This window comes from Octopus sinensis, linkage group LG4, assembly GCF_006345805.1.
Source record: "Octopus sinensis linkage group LG4, ASM634580v1, whole genome shotgun sequence".
Lineage (NCBI taxonomy): Eukaryota > Metazoa > Mollusca > Cephalopoda > Octopoda > Octopodidae > Octopus > Octopus sinensis.
The window spans coordinates 22,626,958-22,653,883 of record NC_043000.1 but is presented as its reverse complement, the minus strand read 5'-3'; the positions used below and the strand labels follow the sequence as shown (position 1 = coordinate 22,653,883).

Here is a 26,926-nt window from a genome sequence, read left to right as displayed (position 1 = left end):
TGGATTTAGTTTTAAGAAAATCAATGATTAAAAACAAGTCTTAATTAAAGTACAGTGTTAGTGGTGGCCATAATGGTGATAGTGATATGATAGAGATGTTTAATAAGAGTTGTGACATTGTATATGATGATGATGGATGATAACAATGACAACAGCAGCCATGATGCTAACAGCAGTAATATATGTCAGTAACAGTGACGACTGTAACACATATATGATTTAACCCTTTAGCACTTAAGCAGGCCATATCTGGCGCAGATATGCTAACTATATTCTAACCAGCCAGATCCAACCTTTCACACTTACTCTTCAATGCCATACTAATAATATACAATCACAACATCAAAATTCTGAAGCTACAAAATAATGCATGATTAATTAAAAAAAAACAGTGTGAATGATAAAAGCATTAAATTTGATTGAATAAGCTGAATGCTAAAAGGTTTTAAGATGATCTGCAACTATTTATATTTATAAAATTAATCGAAGTTAAACAGTATTTAGTATGATAATTAAACATATTGATAGTTAGGATTTTTGGTGGGAAAGAATAAATCTCATAACTAGAAAGCAGATTTAATCTTTAGCTCTGGTTTAGAATATCAAAAGTATTACACCAAAATAATCAGATATTAGAGTATATATCAACATCACCACCACCACCACCACCACCACCACCACCATTTAACATCCTTTTTTGCATGCTGACATAAGTTGGATGGCTCAACAAGCTTGTCTCAAGTTCAGTCCCGCTGCACAGCACCTTGGCCAAGTGTCTTCTACTATAGCCCTACGCCAAGCAATGCCTTGTGAGTGGATCTGGTACAGAGAAACTGAAAAAATCATGTTGTGTGTTTGTGTGTGTGTATCCTTGTCTTGACATCACATGGTGGTTGTAAGCAAGTGTCACTATCATACAAGCAATGTTGTTCTTTTCCAGGTTCTTTTCCCGTCTTCTGTGGAAACATGTCCAGCCATGTAGAAGAATTTTACCTTCCTTGAAAGCAGGTAAGGATTGGTAACATAAAGGGCATTTAGCTGAAGGAAATCAGACTCAACAAAGACCATCTGACCTATGCAAGTATGGAAAAGTGGATACCAAATGATGATGACAATGATGATGACAATATATGGTAAGTACACTCTGGTTATTGGTATGAAACAGTACGAATAACTAATACCATATATGTTTTATATGTTTCAGCTGTAAGGTTGTGGCCATACTGGGAGACCACGAGTGAAAAAAATCTATACATATAAATTTATATATATATATATATATATATACTTCTATATATAATGTCTAACTCAAGATATACATTTAATGTGTGCCATTGATTCACTGCTGTATTATTCCACATATCTATCTCACATCTACTTCACATACCTGCCTATATATATAACAAGAAATAAAGAGGATTAGTAAATCCAAGCAGATATCTAGAAAGCACTCAGCATTTTGTAACTTCTTTCTATAATCTATATATGCTGGCACAACAGAAATGATCGCGGATAATGCATAGTGTAAATATCAATTAAAGATGGGATTTTCTTCATTCTTGTTCATGCTGTCAAATACTCTGAATTACCTTTATATATATATATATAAAAAAATAATTTTATTCTCAAAGGCAGGATAATGCTAATAATATAGGATAAACTATTCATATTTTGCAGAAAAATCTGTCAGTGGCCAGCCATGAGACTGTCTCATGGCTGGCTGCTGACAGATTTTTCTGTAAAATATGGATAGTTTATCCTGTCCATGCTATATCATTAGCATTCTCTTGCATTTGAGAATAAAATTATTTCCTTATCTGTATCTTTTAATACATCTCAACGCTTCGAAAACAAACTTTGTTGACTGCCAACATAAGTTGAATTTAATATATATATATATATACAATTAATAAGAGGAAAGACCACTAAAGTGGATTCCTATACACTAGAAATAGACGTCAAATCGCCTTACCACAAAGAGTGTGTTCTCAAGAAAGAAAAAAAAAACAGCAAATGCCAAAATGTAAAAAATAAGCAAGGCAAATGAAAATCAATTTCTACCCTCAGTAATTTAATTTAAAATGTGTGTGTGTGTATGTGTGTGTATACACACATATGTAACATATACCTGCAGTCATTTAAGCATAAAACTGTATACACACATATGTAACATATACCTGCAGTCATTTAAGCATAAAACTAATTTTAGAAGATAATTTTCAAGTTTGTCAGATAATAATATGAAACACACGTTTTTTAGTATGCCATTGATAGGTGAATTAGATAGCTATAGTCTACCAGAACACTACAGTCTATCTTGGACTACGCTGTCAAGTGAAACTATCTTTTCCTTAAGATATTAACAACATGATTTGAAAGAAATTTGGCCAATTAAGAACAACTGATGACAACACAGGTAGAAGTGGCAAGGGCCGATCACATGATGATGAGTCTTGCGACAACTGGAGTGATGTACTTTTGACTCAAACCTGCCCAGCCAATGCAAGAATACAAAAGTAGACATGATGATGATGATGTGAATATATTTTGATACTATTAACATAGAAATTCACTGTAAAAGAAATTTATATCAAATGAATATTTTCTTACTTTATATATTTTTGCAGTAAGAATACAGTACAAAATATATCTGTTTATCATTACAAGAAATCTCACTTGTACATCATTCTTTTCAAGTCGCATGGCCTTCAGAGACCATTATCGCAATGCTGTCATGCCATATAATCCCATCAATTACGTTTAACTCTAAATACATTTGATCACCAAGGACCTTTTAATCTATTCCCTTTATAACATGACCGCTGCATAGAAAAGGTTCACTTATTACTCCATTGCTCTTGCCTTAACATAATAATGACTTGGAACTCAAATTATCCGTTAGCTAAATAAGAATTCTGATGCTGCTATAAATCTGTCCAATATTGGCATGACTTCTCTCTTTCATCCATTCATTCTACTTCATATCCGAGGCATGTTAGTTGATAACAGATAAAATGTTGGTCCTTAACAAGGATCCGTTTACAAAATAATAACAAGCAATCGGGCAATTGCAAAGTAAATATCTCTCCTAACCCCCTGAAAAGAGAGGGGGAAGTCTTGCATATTTACAAGGTCAATACTAAACCTTTTCTTTACAGGAAAAGGAATGGAAAATATTCAGAAGACTGAAATGGAAAACGCCTACATTGGCTATCAATAGCAATTTCAGAAATTAATTTCCCTTTTACATGAAAGAATTAATTAAACATGATGATATGGCTGAAGAGCAATAATGAAAGTGGTGTTTGACTACTATTCCATACACTGGACTAAATATATGGAGTTTATTCCATTGCCAATCTAAGACAGCCAAAGAATTTCAGAAGAATGTAATTCGTTTATTGAATCAATAAAAATCTAACAAAGAAATGGAAACCAGGAAAGACTGACTGTTTTGATAGTTTGAAGTAATTTTGTTTTGGTTTCAATGCTGGAAACTGCTTTCACATAGAACACAGAGAAGAGAGGCTGTGAGGAAATTGATAATTAAAATAATGATGTTCAAGTAATAACATAATTCAGATATAATAAATAAAAATGGAAGGAAAATAATTTTATACAATTGGAAAACTGACAGCCTGTTTTAAGAAAAATAAAATAATTTCAGAAATCAAATAAGAATTCATATATTCTTCAAAAGCAAACTGTATGCTGAAAATTTTTTAAAAATTTATTATCATTATTATAATTAATAAATCCTACATTATATTGTCCAGTGTTGTCCTCAATCTTTTAGTCAACCTTTTGTAATCAAATTTATTTTGTGATGTTTGTATCTTTGTGGCAAATATTTATATGAATGCAGGTGTGGCTTTGTGGTTAGGAAGCTCACTTTACAACAATATGGTTTCTCCTGTTATGGTCCCAGGTCGATGAATGCCATGAGTGAACATGGTAGACAAACTGTGCAGAAGCCCATTTTGTGTGTGTGCATGCATGCATGTGTGTGTTTTTGTCTACCTCCCAACCGTTTGACAACGAGTGTTTGTGCATGTTTATATCCTCATAACTAAGCAGTTCTGCAAAAGAGACCAATAGACTAAGTACCAAGCTTAAAAAGTAAGTCCTGGGGTCAGTTTGCTAAGCTCTTCAAGGCAGAGCCCCAGTATGCACAATAGGCACAGCTCAATAACTGAAACGAGTAAAATAATGAAAAAGGAAGGCAGTAATAAGAACAGTAACATTGTCCTTTATAGGACCGCCACATTCTGTTGGCAAATAAACTTTACTATTCCCTTAGTGGCTGATGATATGTACATCTCTGATTGTGAGCAGAAGTAGTGGGGGAGATTCATAGCCATGTGTTGAAAGGAACTCTTAGAGGTTTGGATAATTCACCTTTGGGAACATGGGTGTTTTGTTCAACATCCTTAAGCAATCCTTATCCAGGGACCTTTTGAGTGGGATGGGCTACTCAACCAGAAGAAAATTCTAACTGAGTCCCACTTGCAAGGTCATGTGCTGTTTATCTTGATATGAGATCACCATGTTGCACACATATGGTTGTGATGCATGTGCCTGCTGTACCCTTATCAGACGGGTAGTCATGATGGGTATAATGGGCTTCGTATATTTTACCCCGTGCCACTTTGATGGCATGCACTGCTCTCTCAATAATAATAATGATAATAATAATCCGTTGTGTCTGGGGAGAGTCATTTTCTTTTTGTGCCTTATAATTTAACACACTCACCGGTAAAATTTCCACTTATTCCTTATTTTTATTTGCCTAAAATTTTCATTGCATCTTGCAACAAAAAGAAAATGACTTCCCCCAGACACAAGAGAATATGCTTCAACACATGAACTCATATAAAGGATCTTGCAAACCAAATCCAAAAATGAAAAATAATAATAATCCTTTCTACTATAAGGCCTGAAAATTCTGAACAGAGGACTAGTTGATTATATTGACCCCAGTGATTCACTGGCATTTAATTTATCGACTCCGAAAGGATGAAAGGCAAAATAGACCTTAATGGAATTTGAACTCAGAGCATAATGACAGGCAAAATACTGCTAAGCATTTCATCCAGCTTGCTAACAATTCTGCCAGTTTGTCACCACAAAGGCAATGAATTGGTAGATTAATAATAAAGATAGTGATTATCGAAAATAATGTAAAGTTGTTGTTTTAATAAATAAGGATAAGAATGAAAGTTCAGAAAATAATCAGAAAAGAATAAAACTATTTGCTTAAAGATAATGGTTGAGGAAGCAAATATGGGAAGAAGACTGTCATGTCAGACTGTGAAGCCATTAATACCACGTTTGAACAGTTGGAGGTTGGGGAAATCTAATAGTTGCAAAGAAAGGAAGAGACAGAAGATTATGAACATTTCATTCCATACATGTGAGACTGGCTTTACGAGCATGTCAAAATGTTCTAATATTCATAGGTGTGTGTGTGTGTGTGTGTGTGTGTGCGTGCGTGTGCGTGTGTGTGTGTGTGCGTGCGTGTGCGTGTGCGTGTTGTGTGTGTATCTGTATGTTTGTGTCTGTGTGTGTTTGTGTGTGTGTGTGCATGTGAGTGTGTATGTTGTGTATCTGTGTGTATGTCTGTGTGTGTAAAATCAGATGATGCATAAGAGATAATTGTACGGAATTCTTTCAAGCTGAACAATCACATATTTCGGTAGAGGAATTATATCCTTGAGAATAAGTACACATATATACATTCATATATGCATGCATGCACACACACACACATATATATATTATATATATATATATTATATATATATATATAATATATATATATATATATATATTGTGCTGTGGGCACAACAAACACCATCTGATCGTGGCCGTTCGCCAGCCACATCTGGCACCTGTGTCGCTGGCACATAAAAACACCATCCAAAGACCCGGCGACGTAGTCAGTCCACCTGTGCATACCTTCCCTCTTATGACACTTGTGAAGACCTGTTGAGGCAAGTGTGTGACACTTGTGAAGACCTGTTGAGGCAAGTGTGTGACACTTGTGGAGACCTGTTGAGGCAAGTGACACTTGTGAAGACCTGTTGAGGCAAGTGTGTGACACTTGTGAAGACCTGTTGAGGCAAGTGTGTGACACTTGTGAAGACCTGTTGAGGCAAGTGTGTGACACTTGTGGAGACCTGTTGAGGCAAGTGTGTGACACTTGTGAAGACCTGTTGAGGCAGAGGCAAGTGTGTGACACTTGTGAAGACCTGTTGAGGCAAGTGTGTGACACTTGTGAAGACCTGTTGAGGCAAGTGTGTGACACTTGTGAAGACCTGTTGAGGCAAGTGTGTGACACTTGTGAAGACCTGTTGAGGCAAGTGACACTTGTGAAGACCTGTTGAGGCAAGTGTGTGACACTTGTGGAGACCTGTTGAGGCAAGTGAAAATCAAACCAAATCAAAATAGATGAACATCAATGGAATTTGTATCTTTGTGGTTCCAGTACCGGTGGCACACAAGAAAATCATCCGAACGTGGCCGTAGCCAGTACCGCATAGACTGGCCTCCGTGCTTTGGGGACGTAACAAACACCATCCGATCGTGGCCGTTCGCCAGCCTCGTCTGGCACCTGCCAGCCTCATCTGGCACCTGTGTCGGTGGCACATAAAGACACCATCCGAAGACCCGGCGACGTAGACAGTCCACCTGTGCATACCTTCCTTCTTGTGACACTTGTGAAGACCTGTTGAGGCAAGTGTGTGACACTTGTGAAGACCTGTTGAGGCAAGTGACACTTGTGAAGACCTGTTGAGGCAAGTGTGTGACACTTGTGAAGACCTGTTGAGGCAAGTGAAAATCAAACCAAATCAAAATAGATGAGCATAAATGGAATTTGTATCTTTGTGGTTCCAGTACCGGTGGCACACAAGAAAACCATCCGATCGTGGCCGTTCGCCAGCCTCGTCTGGCACCTGCCAGCCTCATCTGGCACCTGTGTCGGTGGCACATAAAAACACCATCCAAAGACCCGGCGACGTAGACAGTCCACCTGTGCATACCTTCCTTCTTGTGACACTTGTGAAGACCTGTTGAGGCAGAGGCAAGTGTGTGACACTTGTGGAGACCTGTTGAGGCAGAGGCAAGTGTGTGACACTTGTGAAGACCTGTTGAGGCAGAGGCAAGTGTGTGACACTTGTGGAGACCTGTTGAGGCAAGTGAAAATCAAATCAAATCAAAACAAATCAAAATAGATGAGCATAAATGGAATTTGTATCTTTGTGGTACCAGTGCCGGTGGCACACAAGAAAACCATCCGATCGTGGCCGTCCGCCAGCCTCATCTGGCACCTGTGTCGCTGGCACATAAAAACACCATCCAAAGACCCGGCGACGTAGTCAGTCCACCTGTGCATACCTTCCCTCTTATGACACTTGTGAAGACCTGTTGAGGCAGAGGCAAGTGTGTGACACTTGTGAAGACCTGTTGAGGCAGAGGCAAGTGTGTGACACTTGTGGAGACCTGTTGAGGCAAGTGTGTGACACTTGTGAAGACCTGTTGAGGCAAGTGAAAATCAAACCAAATCAAAATAGATGAACATCAATGGAATTTGTATCTTTGTGGTTCCAGTACCGGTGGCACACAAGAAAACCATCCGATCGTGGCCGTTCGCCAGCCACATCTGGCACCTGTGTCGGTGGCACATAAAGACACCATCCGAAGACCCGGCGACGTAGACAGTCCACCTGTGCATACCTTCCTTCTTGTGACACTTGTGAAGACCTGTTGAGGCAAGTGACACTTGTGAAGACCTGTTGAGGCAAGTGAAAATCAAATCAAATCAAAACAAATCAAAATAGATGAGCATAAATGGAATTTGTATCTTTGTGGTACCAGTGCCGGTGGCACACAAGAAAATCATCCGAACGTGGCCGTAGCCAGTACCGCATAGACTGGCCTCCGTGCTTTGGGGACGTAACAAACACCATCCGATCGTGGCCGTCCGCCAGCCTCATCTGGCACCTGTGTCGGTGGCACATAAAAACACCATCCGAGCGTGGCCGTCTGCCAGCCTCGTCTGGCACCTGCCAGCCTCATCTGGCACCTGTGTCGGTGGCACATAAAAACACCATCCGAGCGTGGCCGTCTGCCAGCCTCGTCTGGCACCTGTGTCGGTGGCACATAAAAACACCATCCGAGCGTGGCCGTTCGCCAGCCTCGTCTGGCACCTGTGTCGGTGGCACATAAAATCACCCACTACACTCTCGGAGTGGTTGGCGTTAGGAAGGGCATCCAGCTGTAGAAACACTGCCAGATCTGACTGGCCTGGTGCAGCCTTCGGGCTCCCCAGACCCCAGTTGAACCGTCCAACCCATGCTAGCATGGAAAACGGACGCTAAATGATGATGATGATGATGATGATGATATTCATCATGTTGAACCATTAAACCCTCCACATTCCTTTTCTCTCTGCTTTTTTTTTCTCTCAATCCTTTTTGTCGAAGACCATAGGCTCAAAACGTCAAAGACTTTTCCCTTCTTCCCAAGCATTAAAGTAATACACCTGCTTGCTGTTCCTTCACTTGTCTTTATCTTTTGTTTTTTGTAAATTTGAGCTATATATATATATATATATATATACAAAATGATAAACGTTGGCCTTTTCAAGCCTAGCCAGGCTCATGGGCCCAGTTTCCCGATTTCTGTGGCATATGTGTTCCCCCTAGCTGGACGGGACACCAGTCAATTGCAGCATTACTCAGAAACAGGAAGAGAGAGTGAGAGAACGTTGTGGCAAAAGAGTACAACAGGGGGTCATCACCATCCCAAGCCGGAGCCTCGAGGAGCTTTTAGGTGTTTTCGTTCAATAAACACATACATTCCCGGTCTGGGAATCGGAACCATGATCTTCCGACCGCAAGTCCGCTGACCTAACCACTGGGCCATTGCGCCTCCACACACACACACACACACACACACACATATATATATTTATATCATTCGCTATGATTGATCAGTAGCCACTACACATATTTTTTCCTTTTCTTGCTTCTTTCTGTGGAAGACCGTAGGCTCGAAACATTAAAGACTTTTCAATTCCCGAGTGTTATACTAATACATCTGTTTGTTTTCTACACCACCTGTCTTCAACTTTTGTTTTTTCGTTATTTCCCTATATATATATATATATATATATATATATATATATATATATATATATATATATATATATATATATATATATATAGGGAGAATTAACGAAAAAAACAAAAGTTGAAGACACGATCGGATGGTGTTTGTTGTGCCCACAGCACGGAGGCCAGTCGATGCGGTACTGGTTACGGCCACGTTTGGGTGGTTTTCTTGTGTGCCACCGGCACTGGTACCACAAAGAATACAATTCCACTGATGTTCATCTATTTTGATTTGTTTTGATTTGATTTGATTTTCACTTGCCTCAACAGGTCTTCATAAGTGTCACAAGAAGGAAGGTATGCACAGGACTGACTACGTCCCAGGTCGGGGCCACGGGTTATGGCCTGACTAGTCTTGCCGGGTCTTCTCATGCACAGCATACTTCCATAGGTCTCGGTCTCTAGACATTTCCTTAGTGAGACCTAAAGTTCGAAGGTCGTGCTTCACCACCTCGTCCCAGGTTTTCCTGGGTCTACCTCTTCCACAGGTTCCCTCCACTGCTAGGGTGTAGCACTTTTGCACACAACTATCTTCAGCCTTTCTTGTCACATGACCATACCAGCGCAGCCGTCTCTCTTGCACGCCACAACTGACGCTTCTTAGGTTCAGCTTTTCTCTCAAGGAACTTACACTCTGACGATTATGAACACTGACATTACACATCCATCGGAGCATACTGGCTTCATTTCTTGCGAGCTTACGCATATCCTCAGCAGTCACGGCCCATGTTTCACTACCATGTAGCATGGCTGTACGTACACATGCATCATACATCTGCCTTTTACTCTGAGCGAGAGGCCTTTTGTCACCAGCAGGGGTAAGAGCTCTCTAAACTTTGCCCAGGCTATTCTTACTCTAGCAGTTACACTTTCAGCACACCCACCCCTGCTACTGACTTGGTCTCCTAGGTAGCGGAAGCTATCAACTACTTCTAGTTTGTCTCCCTGGAACGTGGCAGAAGTTGGTCTCTGCATATTTCCAGTGTTTATTGCTCCTGAGCATTTGCCACAGACAAAAACTATTTTCCTAGTTAGCCTTCCTTTGACATTGCTGCACCTCTATGTGTCCATAGCTTACACTTGGTGCATCTTATAGAGTTTCTACCTACACCTTTTTTACAGATCGAGCAGGGCCATCTACCTGAAGGCATTTGTGATTGATCTACCTTCCTACTTATTAGAACTTTGGTTTTGGCTAGGTTGATTCTAAGGCCCTTCGATTCTAATCCTTGTTTCCACACCTGGAACTTCTCCTCCAGTTCTGATAGTGACTCAGCAATTAGAGCAAGGTCATCAGCATAGAGGAGCTCCCAGGGGCAACCTGTCTTGAATTCCTCCGTTATTGCCTGGAGGACTATGATAAATAGGAGGGGCTGAGGACTGAACCTGGTGGACCCCAACCTCTACCCGGAATTCTTCACTGTACTCGTTGCCCACCCTCACCTTACTAGCAGCGTCTCTGTACATGGCTTGCACAGCTCTCACCAACCATTCTTCTATCCCTAGTTTCCTCATTGACCACCAGATAAGGGACCGGGGGACCCTGTCAAAGGCTTTCTCCAAGTCAACAAAAGCCAGGTACAGGGCTTATCTTTGGCTAGGTATTTCTCCTGCAGCTGTCTTACCAGGAATATAGCATCACAGTGCCGGTGGCACACAAGAAAACACCCAAACGTGGCCGTAACCAGTACCGCATCGACTGGCCTCCGTGCTGTGGGCACAAACACCATCCGATCGTGGCCGTTCGCCAGCCTCATCTGGCACCTGTGCCGGTGCACATAAAGACACCATCCGAAGACCCGGCGACGTAGTCAGTCCACCTGTGCATACCTTCCCTCTTATGACACTTGTGAAGACCTGTTGAGGCAATGTGTGACACTTGTGAAGACCTGTTGAGGCAAGTGAAAATCAAACCAAATCAAAATAGATGAATATCAATGGAATTTGTATCTTTGTGGTTCCAGTACCGGTGGCACACAAGAAAACCATCCGAAGTGGCCGTAGCTGGTACCGCATCGACTGGCCTCCGTGCTGTGGGCACAACAAACACCATCTGATCGTGGCCGTTCGCCAGCCTCACCTGGCACCTGTGTCGGTGGCACATAAAAACACCATCCAAAGACCCGCGACGTAGTCAGTCCACCTGTGCATCCCTCCCTCTTATGACACTTGTGAAGACCTGTTGAGGCAGAGGCAAGTGTGTGACACTTTGTGAAGACCTGTTGAGGCAGAGGCAATGTGTGACACGTGGAGACCTGTTGAGGCAAGTGTGTGACACGCGTGACACTTGTGAAGACCTGTTGAGGCAAGTGAAAATCAAACCAAATCAAAATAGATGAACATCAATGGAATTTGTATCTTTGTGGTTCCAGTACCGGTGGCACACAAGAAAACCATCCGATCGTGGCCGTTCGCCAGCCACATCTGGCACCTGTGTCGGTGGCACATAAAGACACCATCCGAAGACCCGGCGACGTAGACAGTCCACCTGTGCATACCTTCCTTCTTGTGACACTTGTGAAGACCTGTTGAGGCAAGTGACACTTGTGAAGACCTGTTGAGGCAAGTGAAAATCAAATCAAATCAAAACAAATCAAAATAGATGAGCATAAAGGAATTTGTAGCTTTGTGGTACCAGTTGCCGGTGGCACACAAGAAAATCATCCGAACGTGGCCGTAGCCAGTACCGCATAGACTGGCCTCCGTGCTTTGGGACGTAACAAACACCATCCGATCGTGGCCGTCCGCCAGCCTCATCTGGCACCTGTGTCGGTGGCACATAAAAACACCATCCGAGCGTGGCCGTCTGCCAGCCTCGTCTGGCACCTGCCAGCCTCATCTGGCACCTGTGTCGGTGGCACATAAAAACACCATCCGAGCGTGGCCGTCTGCCAGCCTCGTCTGGCACCTGTGTCGGTGGCACATAAAAACACCATCCGAGCGTGGCCGTTCGCCAGCCTCGTCTGGCACTGTGTCGGGCACATAAAATCACCCACTACACTCTCGGAGTGGTGGCGTTAGGAAGGGCATCCAGCTGTAGAACACTGCCAGATCTGACTGGCCTGGTGCAGCCTTCGGTCCCCAGACCCCAGTTGAACCGTCCAACCCATGCTAGCATGGAAAACGGACGCTAAATGATGATGATGATGATGATGATATATATATATATATATATAATATATATATATATATATATATGTATATATATGTATGTATATATATATATGTGAGTATGGCTTAAAGTTTACTCTCATTGCTTCAACTAATGGTCTGGGTCCTGTTTGTGACTTTCAGCTCTTTAAATGCTCCTATATATTTCCCCCACTTCCTTCCTGTAACCCCCATAAACCCAAACAATGCAGCTGTCTGTCCTTTTGGATTTGCAGTAGACTTTGAAGATATACAATAAAAACATTTCTTTTTATTGCAATTTTATCAAAATATCCTCTTCTATCCATGTAGTTTTGAATTATTTCCTCTCTATCTATCTATCTATCTATCTATCTATCTATAAACACACCAATCCGACCGTGGCCGTTGCCAGCCTCGCCTGGCACCTGTGCAGGTGGCACATAAAAAGCACCCACTACACTCACGGAGTGGTTGGCGTTAGGAAGGGCATCCAGCTGTAGAAACACTGCCAGATAAGACTGGAGCCTGGTGCAGCCTTCTGGCTTCCCAGATCCCCGGCTGAACCGTCCAACCCATGCTAGCATGGAGAACGGACGTTAAATGATGATGATGTATATATAGTTTTTAGATAAGAATTGTTGTTTATAAAATTGTGTAAAAGTGTGTCTTTCTAAGCAAAAGATAAAAGGGAGAAGCAAGATAACAAGAAATGTGAAAATGGGAAATGGGTTAGATTTCAAAAGAAATTAATTTCAAGAACAAATAAGCAAATTAACAGCTTTATGTAATGAGATAAAGTCCAACTGAGTTGTGGGGAAATGAAATGACAAATATTTTCACAGAACTGCAAGGTTAAATTGAATGGAAAGAAAATAAAACTCATAAATTAAATTGAAAGTGAAGGATAATCTAATGGTTTGCTTGGATAAAAAGCTTGTTTCACAATATTATTATTTTTTAATACACAGTAGTTTTCAAAACATTTACTTACATATGCATTCACACACAATATTATTCATTATATGTATTTATACATATATATACATACAAGTACACACACATATGTATATATCCTCTTTTCTATAATGTGAGTAACTGCATAGTTTTCCTACAGCAAGAAACTTGTTCTGTTCTGAACCTTTCTCTCCATAAAAAAAAGAACTTAGATATATCTCAGAGAAAACACACACTCACATATACATGTCATACACACACACACACACACACACACACATATATATGTATGTATATATGTATTATCATATATATATATGTATATACACATATATGTATTATCATATTATCATTTAATGTCTACATTCTATGCTGGCATGGGCTGAATGATTTGACAAGATCTAGTTCTTTATTGCCCACACGGAGCTAAACATAGAGGAGACAAACAAGGACAGACAAAGGGATTAAGTTGATTACATCAACCTTGTGCATAACTGGTACTTATTTAATTGACCCTGAAAGGATGAAAGCCCAAGTTGACTTTGGCAGAATTTGAACTCAGAATGTAATGGCAGACAAAATACTGCTAAGCATTTCACCTGATGTGCTAACGATTCTGCCAGCTCACCGCCCTTCTGGCTTGACAGGATCTGCTCTGTCCAAAGTCTGCATCAGGCTCAAGTGTCTGGTTTAGCATGATCTTTACGGCTGGATGCCCTTCCCAAGGCCAACCACACTTTACAGCATGGACCGAGTGCTTATTTTGTGCCACCTGTACTATTGAGGTCACCCTGCAGTTCAGAAAACTACAACCCCTGGGGGAGGTGGGGGAGAGTCAGCTTCATGCTAGGGAACAAGGAGATTACAGGTGGGGTGACAGAGCAGGTTCCGGCTGAGAGATCTGCATGGCTACTCACATTTAGTAGAAGAAAAGAGGTGAGGTACACACAAGCACATACAAGCTTCTGCACAGCATTCCATCTACCAAATTCTATTCTTAAGGTATTGGTCAAACCAAAGATAGAATCCAAGAGATCTGCCCATGATGCCATGCTTTGAGTTTGAAACCAGGATCGTATAGTTATGAAGTAAACCTCTTAAACACATTGCCATGCCTGTGATGTATAAACTTCAATAGACTCTTTTTATTCTTTTATTTGTTTCAGCCATTTGACTGCGGCCATGCTGGAGCACCACCTTAAGTCGAACAAATTGACCCCAGGACTTATTCTTTGTAAGCCTAGTACTTATTCTATCAGTCACTTTTGTCGAACCGCTAAGTTATGGAGATGTAAACACACCAGCATCAGTTGTTAAATGAAGGTGGTGGGACAAACACAGAGACACACAAGCATACACACACACACATATAATATATATATGCCAGATCAGTTTGGAGCCTGGTGCAGCCTCATGGCTTCCCAGACCCCAGTCGAACCGTCCAACCCATGCCAGCATGGAAAATGGATGTTAAATGATGATGATATGGCAAATGAAAGACAGAAGGTGGGATATATATATATATATATATATATATATATATATATATACCATCATCATCATCATCATCGTTTAATGTCCACTTTCCATGCTAGCATAGGTTGGACGATTTAAATGAGGACTGGTGAACCAGATGGCTACACCAGGCTCCAATCTGACCTGGCAGAGTTTCTACAGCTGGATGCTTTTACGTGCCACCAGTCATGGCCACACTCAAGTGGTGATTATACATGCCATCTACACAGCAGCCAGTCCAGCGGCACTGGCAACAACCTCACTCGAATGTTGTTTACATGTCACTGGCACAAGTGCCAGTAAGGTGACACTGGTAACGATCACATTCGTATGGTGCTTTTTATGTGCCACTGGCATGGAAGCCAGTCAGCTGCTCTGGCAGCAATCACACTTAGATGGTGCTCTTAGTGCTCCACTGGTATGGGTGCCAGTCATCGAATTTGTGAATTTGATTTGACTTCAATTTCACTTGCCTCAACAAGTCTTCACATGTATATATACATATATGTATCTCTTATGATAAAAGGCAGATTTTCTCTGCCTGTTACCATGTTCGTTTTTAATACAATTGTACAACATACAATTTCTTCAATTGGAATTTACCTATGATTTTTCGAAGTAGATTCGATTGGGTCATGGCATATAAATTTTTTTCAATTTGACCCCCAATTAAGCAAAAATTAGATCAAACTCAATATTTTATGATTTGCCTCTCTCATTTCAAATGCTTCACTCTTTCTATTACCACACTTTCTGCTACTTTCTCTTTGCAAGCGTACACACACATAGACACGCAAACATATACATATACGATTGCCTCTCTCATTTCAAATGCTTTCCTCCGTCTATTTCCACACTTTCTCCCCTACTTTCTCTTTGCAAGCGGGAAAACAGATACACGTGCATTTTTTTTCGGAAAGTTCTTTTGAAGTTGGTGTGCATCGGAAGCATTTATGTACATGTGTGCGTGAGTGTGTGTGTATGTTTGATGGGGTGTGCGACACAGAAAGTGTGGTGTGTAAGTGAAGTGCTTTTGTTAGTGTGTGTAAAGAGACAGAGAGAGTAATGTTGTGCTGTGTGTGTATGTGTGAAAGACAGAGGTAACAGAACTTTTTTATTCACTTTTTGTAGTGAGTGACTGAGAGAGAAAAGAAGAGAGAGAGGTTATGTATGTATGGCTTCAGTGACACACACACAAAAACACATACCTACATACACCTAAAGCACGCACACACACAAACGGAGCGCGAACTTCAAAAGAACTTCGCGCTCTATCTATCTGGTTTGCCATTCCTCACATACACACGCAAACATATACATATATGACAGTGACAAACACAAACGTTTCAAACAACTACATACAAACACTCAAACACACACACACGTGTGTGTTTGTTATTAGTAAAAAAGGCGCCAAACACAATTCACTTTCTCATTCGAACACATTTGCAAACACAAACCAACGGTCGAATTGCCATAACTCAACAGAAAAGGTAAATTGGTTTTTAATTTACTTTCTGTCGCTAAATTTTGGTAGTATTAATTGGCAAGCGTACTTCAGTTGTCAATTGTTGAAAGAAAGAAATTGTAAGCTAAGAAGGTGTGTGTGTGTATGTGTGCGTGCGTGTGTGTGTGTGTGTGAGTGTGTGTGTGTGTGTAGGAAGTGAAGGATAAAAATATGGCAAGAAGTGGACAGATGTACATATATACATACATACATATGTGTGTGTGTGTGTGTGTGTGTGTGTATGTGTATTAATGTGTGTGTGTTATCTCTCTCTATATAAAGCTGAAGTTGTCTGTATGCGGCAGGTTTGGTAGCCTTCAACTAACACTATCTCCTCTGAGACCCTGCGGCACAAGTTGACCAAAATTGAGAGTATGATAGAAGAAGGGTTCCTCTTCCTTCCGTAGAAGATAAAATTCAAATCGGACCATGTTAACACCAAAAATTATTTACATCAAAAAGCTGCTTTTTTCTATGAAAATCCCTATTTTTTACCATTTTTTCACTGCTGTGTCGCCACTTTTCGGTGTATTTCAACTAGAAAAATGTTCACTTAAAAAGAATAACAAGCTACATAATGCAAAATTTTTACTTTTCAAAAATTCCAATTCCAGCGGGTCAAAACAAACCCGAGCAACGCCGAGTGATACTGCTAGTATATATATATATATATATATATATAATATATATACATGTGTATATATATATATTTGATTAATTTACTCCACCACCTACACCACCAAACGGTATATACAGCTGCTTACAATTATCAAGTACTCACCCTGAATTTTTGTACCCAACTATATATATATATATACATGCTGGTGGCACATAAAAGCACCCCCATCGGCATGATAGATCGTTAGCCACTACACATTTTCTTTCTCTCCTTGTTTTTTCTGTGTCCCTTTCTGTAGAAGAGCGTAGGCTCGAAACGTAAAAGACTTTTTCTATTCCTGAGTGGTGTTATACTAATACATCTGTTTGTTTTCTACACCACCTGTCTTCGTCTTTTGTTTTTTTCATAAACTCTCCCTATATATATATATATATATATATATATTTATGACAGGCTTCTTTCACTTTCCATCTACCAAATCCACACTCACAAGGCTTTGGTTGGCCTGAGGCTATAGCAGAAGACAGTTGCCCAAGGTGTCCGGAACCATGTGGCTGGCAAGCAAGCTACTTACCACACAGCCACTCCTGCTCATAATATACTCACAATAACAATCTAAACTTCAAGCATAATGCAATTTATGAATGATACTGCAAGCAGTCACTTTAAATTATTGTCACTACCTCAACTATTTATCACAACTGACATGTATTGATGAGAATGAAAAAAATTTCTTTTACGCATAAAATATTATGCAGTTATTTATAAAGTTATTTATACATAACACATTGGAAAAAATTTGAAGTGTTTCAAACAAAATTGTTACACAATTTTTGATTGAAAAATTATATAAAAAAAAAAGAAAGAAAATAAAGAAAAAAATGATTGCTCATTTATGATATCTTCAGAGATTAGAGTCAGACTCATAAATGTGTTTATGATTCTTAGCTTCAAATAAATCAAAAACAAAAGGAAAATTAGTAATTAAATTCTTTTGAATACTATTTTTTTTCACCAGTTTTTTTTTCTGTTTTTGATTTGATTTGTTTGGTTTTTTTTACACTGGATTGAACTCCCCAATACAGATAATGGAAACACATTTTAATTTCTAATTAATTAATGATAAATATTAATTGGGTAATGACCAAATTGAATGAAGAGAATCAGACGTTTTATTTCACTATAGATGCAGGCATGGCTGTGTGGATAAGGAATCTGCTTGCAACAATGAGGATTTAGGTTCAACACCTTTGGCAGGTGTCTTCCACTATAGCCTCTGTCCAACCAATTGAGATGAAAACTACCTGAAGCCCTTCACTTGTGTGTATGTGTGTGAGAAAGAGAGAAAGAGAAATATGGTGTGTGTATGTGCTTCTGCATGTGCATGCATGTGTGTGTGTGTTTGTGTGCATGCACATGGGTGCATGTATGTGTATGAATTCTACACTTTCAATGATGTATGAAATAGAAAGACCCCTTATTCCAAAAACAAGGGTATGTAGTCATCTAACTTTTACTAACATCATCATCATCATTTGAGGTCCGTTTTCCATGCTGGTATGGGTTGGATGGTTTGACTGAGGTCTGAAGAGCCAGTGACTGTACCAGGCTCCAATCTGATCTGGCAATGTTTCTACAGCTGGATGCCCTTCATAAAGCCAACCACTCAGAGAGTGTAGTGGGTGCTTTTTACATGCCACCAGCACAGGAGCCAGTCAGGCAGGCCTGGCATTGATCACATTCAGATAGTGCTTTTTACGTGCCACCAGCACAGGGGTCAATCGGGGGTACTGGCATGGGTCACGTTTGGTTGGTGCATTTTATATGCCACCAGCATGAGAACCAGTCAGGGAGTACTGAGAGAAGAAAATATAAAATGAACAAACCTCTGTGTGTGTGTGTGTGTGTGTCTCTCATCTTGACTAGAATAACAATAATTTCTAACAGAGGTATAAGGCCTGAAATCAGTGGAAGTAGCTTAGTCACTCAAGTTGGCACTTACTGGACCTTGGCAGGATTTGAACTCAGAACATGGAAGTCTGAAAGAAATACAGGAAGATGCCATATGCAAGTGCCAGACACACCAATGATTCTGCCAAACCACTGCCCTTACCAACAATAATTTAAGCGTTGTCAAAATTTGAGCAAACATCAAATGCTATAAGCAGCAATCAAAAATTCATTAGCAACAACCAAGTCACAATACCCTGCCATGTTATGACTGTTGAGACTGATAAGGAAATCAAAGCAAGTCATCCAGACATTATTATTTAATGTTTGTTTATCAACAGATAACCGGAAAACTGCTTGAATGGAAATTGGAAAATGATGGAAATGTAATTATTTAGGAATAGAAACAAAACGTATCTGGGGCTAAACATAGACATCAGTGGCTTTCACCAGATGACTTTATACCCACCAGCTTCATGCAACCAGCCCCAGCCCATTCAAAGTACCTTGGATTGCAGGATGGCCTGCTGTGCTCACCTTGGATCGTGGGGTGACCTGCTGTGCTTGAGGAGACCTATTCAGTCAAGTACATCAACATCAAAATAAAAATCAAATGGAAATTGTAGTTGTGATACCCATGCTGGTGGCATGTAAAAAGCACCATCCGAACATGGCCGATGCCAGCGCTGCCTTGGCTGGCTTCCGTGCCGGTGGCAAGTAAAAAGCACTGATAGTGGCCATTGCCAGCCTCCTCTGGCCCATGCTGGTGGCATGTAAAAAGCACCCACTACACTCACGGAGTGGTTGGCATTAGGAAGGGCATCCAGCTGTAGAAATACTGCCAGAGCAGACTGGAGCCTGGTACAGCCTCCTGGCTTCCCAGCCCCTGGTCAAACTGTCCAACCCATGCTAGCATGGAAAACAGATGTTAAACGATGATGGTAATGATGATGATGCATGGCAGATACTGGTATCCCACAACAGGTACCCGTGCTGGTGGCACATAAAAGCACTCATTACACTCTCAGAGTTGTTGGCATTAGGAAGGACATCCAGCCATAGAAACCATGCTATATCAGACTGGAGTCTGCCATAGCCCCTCAGCTTACCAGTCCTGGTCAAACAATCCAACCCATGCCAGCATGCACAATGGATGCTAAATGATGATACATATATACTACTACATCATCATCATCATCACCATTTAACATCCATTTTCCATGCTGGCATGGGTTTGATGGTTCAAATTGAACTGATGAACCAAAGGACTGTGCAGAGCTCCAATATCTGCTTTGGTAATGGTTTCTACAGTTACATGCCCTTCCCAGAAAGTACTAGGTGCTATTTTTTTTGTAGCATCAGCACTTCTGAGGTTACCAAGTATCCACATAGCAAGACCCCTTAACTGAGTAGCTCACAATATTGAGGGATATGAAAGTACAATAAAGGGACAGGAGCTGATGTCTTGCTGAAAAGGCAATTTAAATCCACAATACAATAAAAAATACCATCATAAAGATTGAAGAGTTTAGTAAGGTATTAACCTTTTTGTTACCATATTTCTGTTGAGATGCTCTGTGTTTTTTTTTTCAATTAATTTTAAACATAATGAAGAATTTAGTAAAATAACTTAGTTACCATTAAGCTAGTATTAGGAACATAAATTGTGACTAAGGTTTGGTGGAAGATTATATTTCAGAACTATTGAAAACAAGACATATGTACTACAAAGCCAGAGGTGGTTTCAGCTGGATAGGTATCAAAAGGGTTAAGAATTGTTTCTCTATTATATTTTTTAACCCTTTCATTTCCATATTTATTTTGAGATGCTCTGCGTTTCTTTCAATTAATTTTAAATATAACAAAGAATTTAGTAAAACAACTTAATTGTCATTAAGCTAGTATTAAGAACATAAATTGTGACTAAGATTTGGTGGAAGATTTTAATTCAAAGCTTTTGAAAACAAGATATTTGTACAACAGAGCCAGAGGCAGTTTCAGTCGGGTAGGTATCAAAAGGGTTAAGTCATCATTCCCTATTCCCAGGCAACACATTACTGATAGCCATCACTCTCTTTCTCACATCTCCCCTACCTTCGTTCCAATCACTGTTTTGTACGATCATGCTAGTGTTCCCTTCATCGTTCAACCTGGTTGTCTTCAGTTACCATTCTATTTGCTGTTCACCTTTTTAGTTATATTGCCTTATGTGAATAGAGGCTGTACAAAATAATGAAGACTTTTTAACCCTTTAGCATTTAGATTAATCTGTCAAATGTAAAGCCTGTTTAATTACATTGTTTTAAATTAATTGTACAGCATCTTGTAACTCTGAGAGTTTGATGATGTCCCTGTTTATTTTTAGAATGACTTTGTAGGGTAGGTGTGAGAGGTCAGAGCTGGCTGGTTTGAGCATAAAACAGGAAGACAATTTTGGCCTGATATGGCCGGTTTAAACACTAAAGGGTTAATCCTCACTGCCTTATGCTTTGCATGAAGCAAACTCATTAGGGTTGACAGTGACAGATATAAAAAAAATGCACCCAATACACCCTATAAAGTGGTTAGTGATTGAGCAGAGATAATATTAGGTTGAGAGAACCTTGTAGTCTTGTCAAAGATGTGACAACCTCTCTCATGCTGATGTCATGATAAACTGCACCAAGTACTCCCTAAGCCTGACAAAATCTAGGACAGCCACAACACCAACACAATAAAGAAAGATATAATATCTGATTTATTAGAGTATATTTTGATAAAGTGTGTGACAAATCATGTTACTGCCACAAGAAACACATAACTATTTGCCTGAGTCAATTTAGATGAAAATAAGTAAACCTCTCTATAGAAGTAGAGCTTAAATACTTGGAAATTAGCATTTGGAAAGACATTCTATCATAAGACACTTTGTTCTTAGAGACACTCTTTGTACAAATATCAGAATTTGCAGATATATTCAAACTGTAACATCATTAAACATCATTAATTGTTTTTAATGGATGAGTTTGTTTGTTTGTTTGTTTGTTTTTTTAGATAATTTAGATAGCTTCTGGTACTTAGGTGACCTAATTAGCCGCAGATGAAGATGTTCTGAAAATATAGTTCCTAGAATAAGAACTGATCATAGAAAGTTCAAAGCACTCTCACTCTCTCTCTCTCTCTCTCTCTCATTCTCTTTCTTACTCTCTCTCTCTCAGCTTAAAAGGTTGATTCAGAGTAAAAAGGCTGATTGCATGATGCTTATGCACAAATAATAATGCTACATGAGTGGTGACACATGGGACCTGAATGCAGTGGGGTATGCAAAGGAAGAAAAGAAGTTAAAATGCTCCATTGACTGTGCAACATCAGTATGTAGATACGACAAAGTACAAATATGCTGAAAGAAAAATTTGGGCTTAAGAGGAATTAGATGTTGTGTGCAAGAGAGAGGATTCTGTTAGTATAGTCATGTGGTGAATATGGATGTGGACAACTTCATAAAGAAGTGCTGGTCATTTAGAGTGGATGGAACTTATGGAAGGAGACCCAGAGAAATGTGGGATAAAGTAGGGATGAGTGACTCAGGATGCTGAACCTCACAGGAGATGATAAACAACGAAGATGATTGGCAATTCACTAGGCTTGAGAAAACTTATCCATCATGGAAAAACTGAGATACTACAAGCATTATATTTATATCTATACATACATTGGGTCCTGCCCCTAATCTATCCTAGTCAAATTTTCCCCACCTCTTCCTAACATCTATCCCTTCATTACCTTTCTAACTACAGTACTATTCATCTGCTGCAATTATATGAGAACAGGATTCCACACATTTCATCACTTCTTGTGCTACCAGTTATCCCTAGCCCTGGAACCACTTTTTTTGAAATCCATCCCTTATTCTCAATATCATCCCTTCCCACTTTATTTTTCCCTGATCACCTTTTCTATGTTGTTAGCTACTTCTCTGTTTCCACTGAGTTACATCTTAAGACTTCCACATTTGATCCTTAACTTCGTTTCATAATCTGCCAATGACTGCACCCCACTTTTGCTCACTACTCACTGCATCCACACCTATGTACCGCTGACTTCCATCTCTGTCACTGTACATCTCTCTCTCTCTAATCACTACCATCTTCATCTCTCTTTCCAGCTACTCTCACCCATCGTTTATTTAATGCAGGATAACCATGTATCTCCTCAACAGCAAGATAGCTATTCCTGTCTTTCTATCACCTTCACTTCTCACTACCAAATATAAAATCACCTCTCTCCACTACACCCCCCATTCAATCAAGGGAGCCTTTTTTTTTTGTCTTGAAAATTACTTGGTGACTTCACAAGTGCTGATGCCACAAACAAAGCACCCAGTACACTCTGTAGAACGTTTGGTTAAGGAAGAGCATTCAGCCATAGAAAGTAGACACTGGAGCATCATGCAGTCCCCTGGCTCATCAGATACTCTTGAACTATCCCACCTATTCTAGCATATGTGGAGAATATCTCAAAGTGGAGGCATATGGCCTAGTGGTTAGAGCAGCGGACTCATGGTCGAGGGATCGCAGGTTTGAATCTCAGACCGGGCGATGTGTGTGTTTATGAGCGAAACACCTAAGCTCCACGCAGCTCCGGCAGAAGTTTAATGGTAAACTTCTGCTGACTCTTTCGTCACAAATTTCTCTCACTCTTTTCTCCTGCATCTTGCAGCTCACCGGCATCCCATCCAGGTGGGGAACCTATATGCCAAGGAAACCGGGAAACCAGCCCTTATGAGCCAGGCATGGCTCGAGAAGGAACAAACCTATTCTAGCATGGAAGATAGGCATTAAATGATGATAATAATGATGATAGTGGTGATGGGGAGGACAAGGAGAAAGAGGATGAAAAACAAAGACTGAAAAAATAAATAAATGAACAAATAAATGAACTGATAAGCATATAAAAGAATAAGAAACAGTAACTTACCAACTGTTTGACCTTTCTGTCAAACTGGGCAGTTGGTGAGTCTGAGATTTTGAGCACAACATCACAGCTGTTGATGTAAAATGTGTCAAAGGTGAGTAACACAAACTGGTACTTGCTTCTCGATGATGCTCCCAATATGAACTGGCAGTCTTTGTCTGAATTTGGACTTCGTGGGGCAGTGATTTTGCCAACAATTATTGCACATTGATCGTCTTCAAGCCATTTGATCCGGATTTTACTACAGTGGATTGGATCATCAAGACCATCTGAAGTAAAAAGATGAGTGATAAACAAGATTAACCCTTTCGTTACCGTATTTCTGCTAAGATGCTCTGTGTTTCTTTCAATTAATTTTAAATATAACAAAGAATTTAGTAAAATAACTTGGTTATCATTAAGCTAGTGTTACGAACATAAATTTTGACTAAGGTTTGGTGGAAGATTTTAATATGAAACTTATGAAAATAAGGTGTGGGAGTGAATGTGTGGTAAGTAGCCTGCTTACGAACCACATGAACCAATTCAAAGACCCAGTTTCAATTTCTGGTTATAATGATTCCCTTCAACTTACATCACTGAACCCTTTTGATACTAACCCACCTGAGATCACCCATAGTTCAAAAATAAAAATTTAAAAAATGTTCCTTCTCAAGCTATGCCAGGCTCATTAGGGCTGGTTTCCCGGTTTCAGTGGCATAGAAATCCCCCACCTGGATGGATTACTGTTGCAGGATTACTGTTGCAGGATTACTCACTTTTGCCAGCTGAGTGGACTGGAGCAATGTGAAATGAAGTGTTTTGCTCAAGAACACAATGCATTGCCCAGTCCAGGAATTGAAATCACAACCTTGCGATCATGATACTGACACCCTAACCACTAAGCCATGCACCTGCACTTAGTTCAAAAATACAAATATCTAATTTTAAAAGAATCAAAATTAAAACGTTTCATTAAAATTTTATGCAAATTTCTACTCTAGACACCAACTTAAGAACAAAGTTACTTTACTCAATTTCTTTTAATCGTTTCAGTCATTGAACTGCAACCATACAGGGGCACTACTTTGATTCTTGAATATCTGGTACTTCTTACAAGGTATTTCAACAGAAACAGTGTAAGAAAATAGTTAAACCATCAAAGAAGATATGAGCACATCGACATTCTCATTATACAACTGGAAGTTACTGCAGAGTGTAAGGGTTAGTTTCTGCCAGAAACAGATATATTTCTGTGTCAAGGAAATACCAATGATCAAACTAAATAGAAAGTTCAGAATCATCATTATTTGACATCTGCTTTTCATGCTGGCATGGGTTGGATGGTTTGACCAGAGCTGGCAAGCTGTACCAGGTTCCAGTCTGACTTGGCTAGGCTTCTATGGCTTGATGCCCTTTCTAATGCCAACCACTTTACAGAGTTATGCTGGGTGCTTTTTACATGGCATTTGTATGGGTTGATTCTATGTGGCCTGGCATGGGTGCTCTTTATGTGGCCCAGCACCGATGCTCCTTAAATGGTGCTGGCACAGGTGATCTTCACGTGGTACAGGCACGGGTGCTTTTACATCTGGAATCAGCACGGGTGCTTTTACACATGGCACCAACATGGATGTGTTCATGTAAAACTGGCACAAGTATGGGTGAGTTTTATGCCACAAAAAAGCTCCAAGTACACTCTTTAAAGTGGTCAGCATTAAAAAGGGCATCCAGCTCTGTTGGAACCTTACCAAAGCAGATACGAGAAAACAATACAGCTATCAGGCTAGATGGATCCTGCGAAACCATCCACCTCATACCAAGGTGGAATATGGACATTAAATAATGAAGAAGATGAAGAAATATTCAAGATATTTGATATTTATATTTGAGGAGTGTGGAACCACTTCTTAGCCACAACTGTTCCCAGGTTTACCAACCAGGGTCCTAGTTATGTATTAATTAGCATATCATCGAACTGCCTCCAGAAGATCCCTCACAGACACACCCAACAGACCAAGGGCAGATGAAGCACTTTAGTTACTCATTTAACCTGTTCATTACCAACCTGGCTGAAACCAGCTCTGGCTCTGAGTACAAATATCTTGTTTTCATAAGTTCTGAATTAAAACCTTCCACCAAACCTTAGTCACAATTTATGTTCCTAACACTAGCTTAATGATAACTAAGTTATTTTACTAAATTCTTTGTTATATTTAAAGTAACTGAAAGAAACACAGAGCATCTCAAATTAAATACAGTAATGAAAGGGTTAAAGGAAGATAATTTCACACAAAAATACCTGCAATTCTGTAAGAGAAATAGTTAGGAAATTAATTAAAAACTTAAACAATCCAAAAATAATTCCAGTGGGAATGAAGAATTAACCTTTTAGAATTCAGATTATTCTATCAAATTCTATTAAATTAATCATGCATTTTTCATGGTTTTGAGATTTCAATGATGTGATTCTAATTATAAAATGACACTGTAAGGTAAGTGTGAAAAGCTAGATCTGACCACTTTGAAGATAAAACAGGTAAAATATTTTGGCTGGATATGACCAACTGAAATGCTGAAGAGTTAAAGAAAATAGTCATGAGCCATATTCCAAAGGAATAGGCATCTGAGCTCTCAATGAATCAAGTCTGTTTTGATTCTTCAATTTAACTGGAAAAGTATGAATATCAGCTTTTGCATCATGTTATATTCATTTCTTCTCTCTCTCTCTCTTTCTGAAGTCAATAATTCTAATTATCTCTTTATTTACAGTGTCAACTAATTACGAATAATCAAGCAGAAGATATAAATATTTGGAGTATGGTTATTTATCTGAAGAGAGAGCAAAGAGAGAAGAAATAAAGATTGACAACCTGTTTGTGTTTGAGGCAAAATGAGAATTATTAAGTTTTTCACTTACAGCGTTTCGTTTCACATGCTTCACAAAGGAGTATTACCAACACAAACACTAACACCTGGATTTCTTGTCCCATGTTTAAGTTTCTTAGCAACTGCAAAATAAATAAATGCAGTAGTGAATAAAACACCATAAAAAAAACCAAATAAATAATCAAGCATTCAATACATGTTTCCTCAATCAAGCAAAGTTAAACAGATCAATAAATGGCAGCATTTTTGCAC

At 39.6% G+C, this 26,926-nt stretch overlaps 1 protein-coding gene across 4 annotated transcripts in view; it reads right to left on the bottom strand.

Annotated features, from left to right (window-relative positions):
* Positions 1 to 26,926, bottom strand: part of LOC115210806 — a 211,544-nt gene that overhangs the window by 31,434 nt on the left and 153,184 nt on the right. For all 4 annotated transcript variants that reach the window (XM_029779549.2, XM_029779550.2, XM_036501902.1 and 1 more), the window contains exons 3-4: positions 26,706 to 26,796; positions 23,810 to 24,075 (exon numbers count right to left, since the gene is read on the bottom strand). In XM_029779549.2, the coding sequence (XP_029635409.1) occupies positions 23,810 to 24,075; positions 26,706 to 26,796 (357 nt within the window). The remainder of the gene's footprint in view (positions 1 to 23,809; positions 24,076 to 26,705; positions 26,797 to 26,926) is intronic.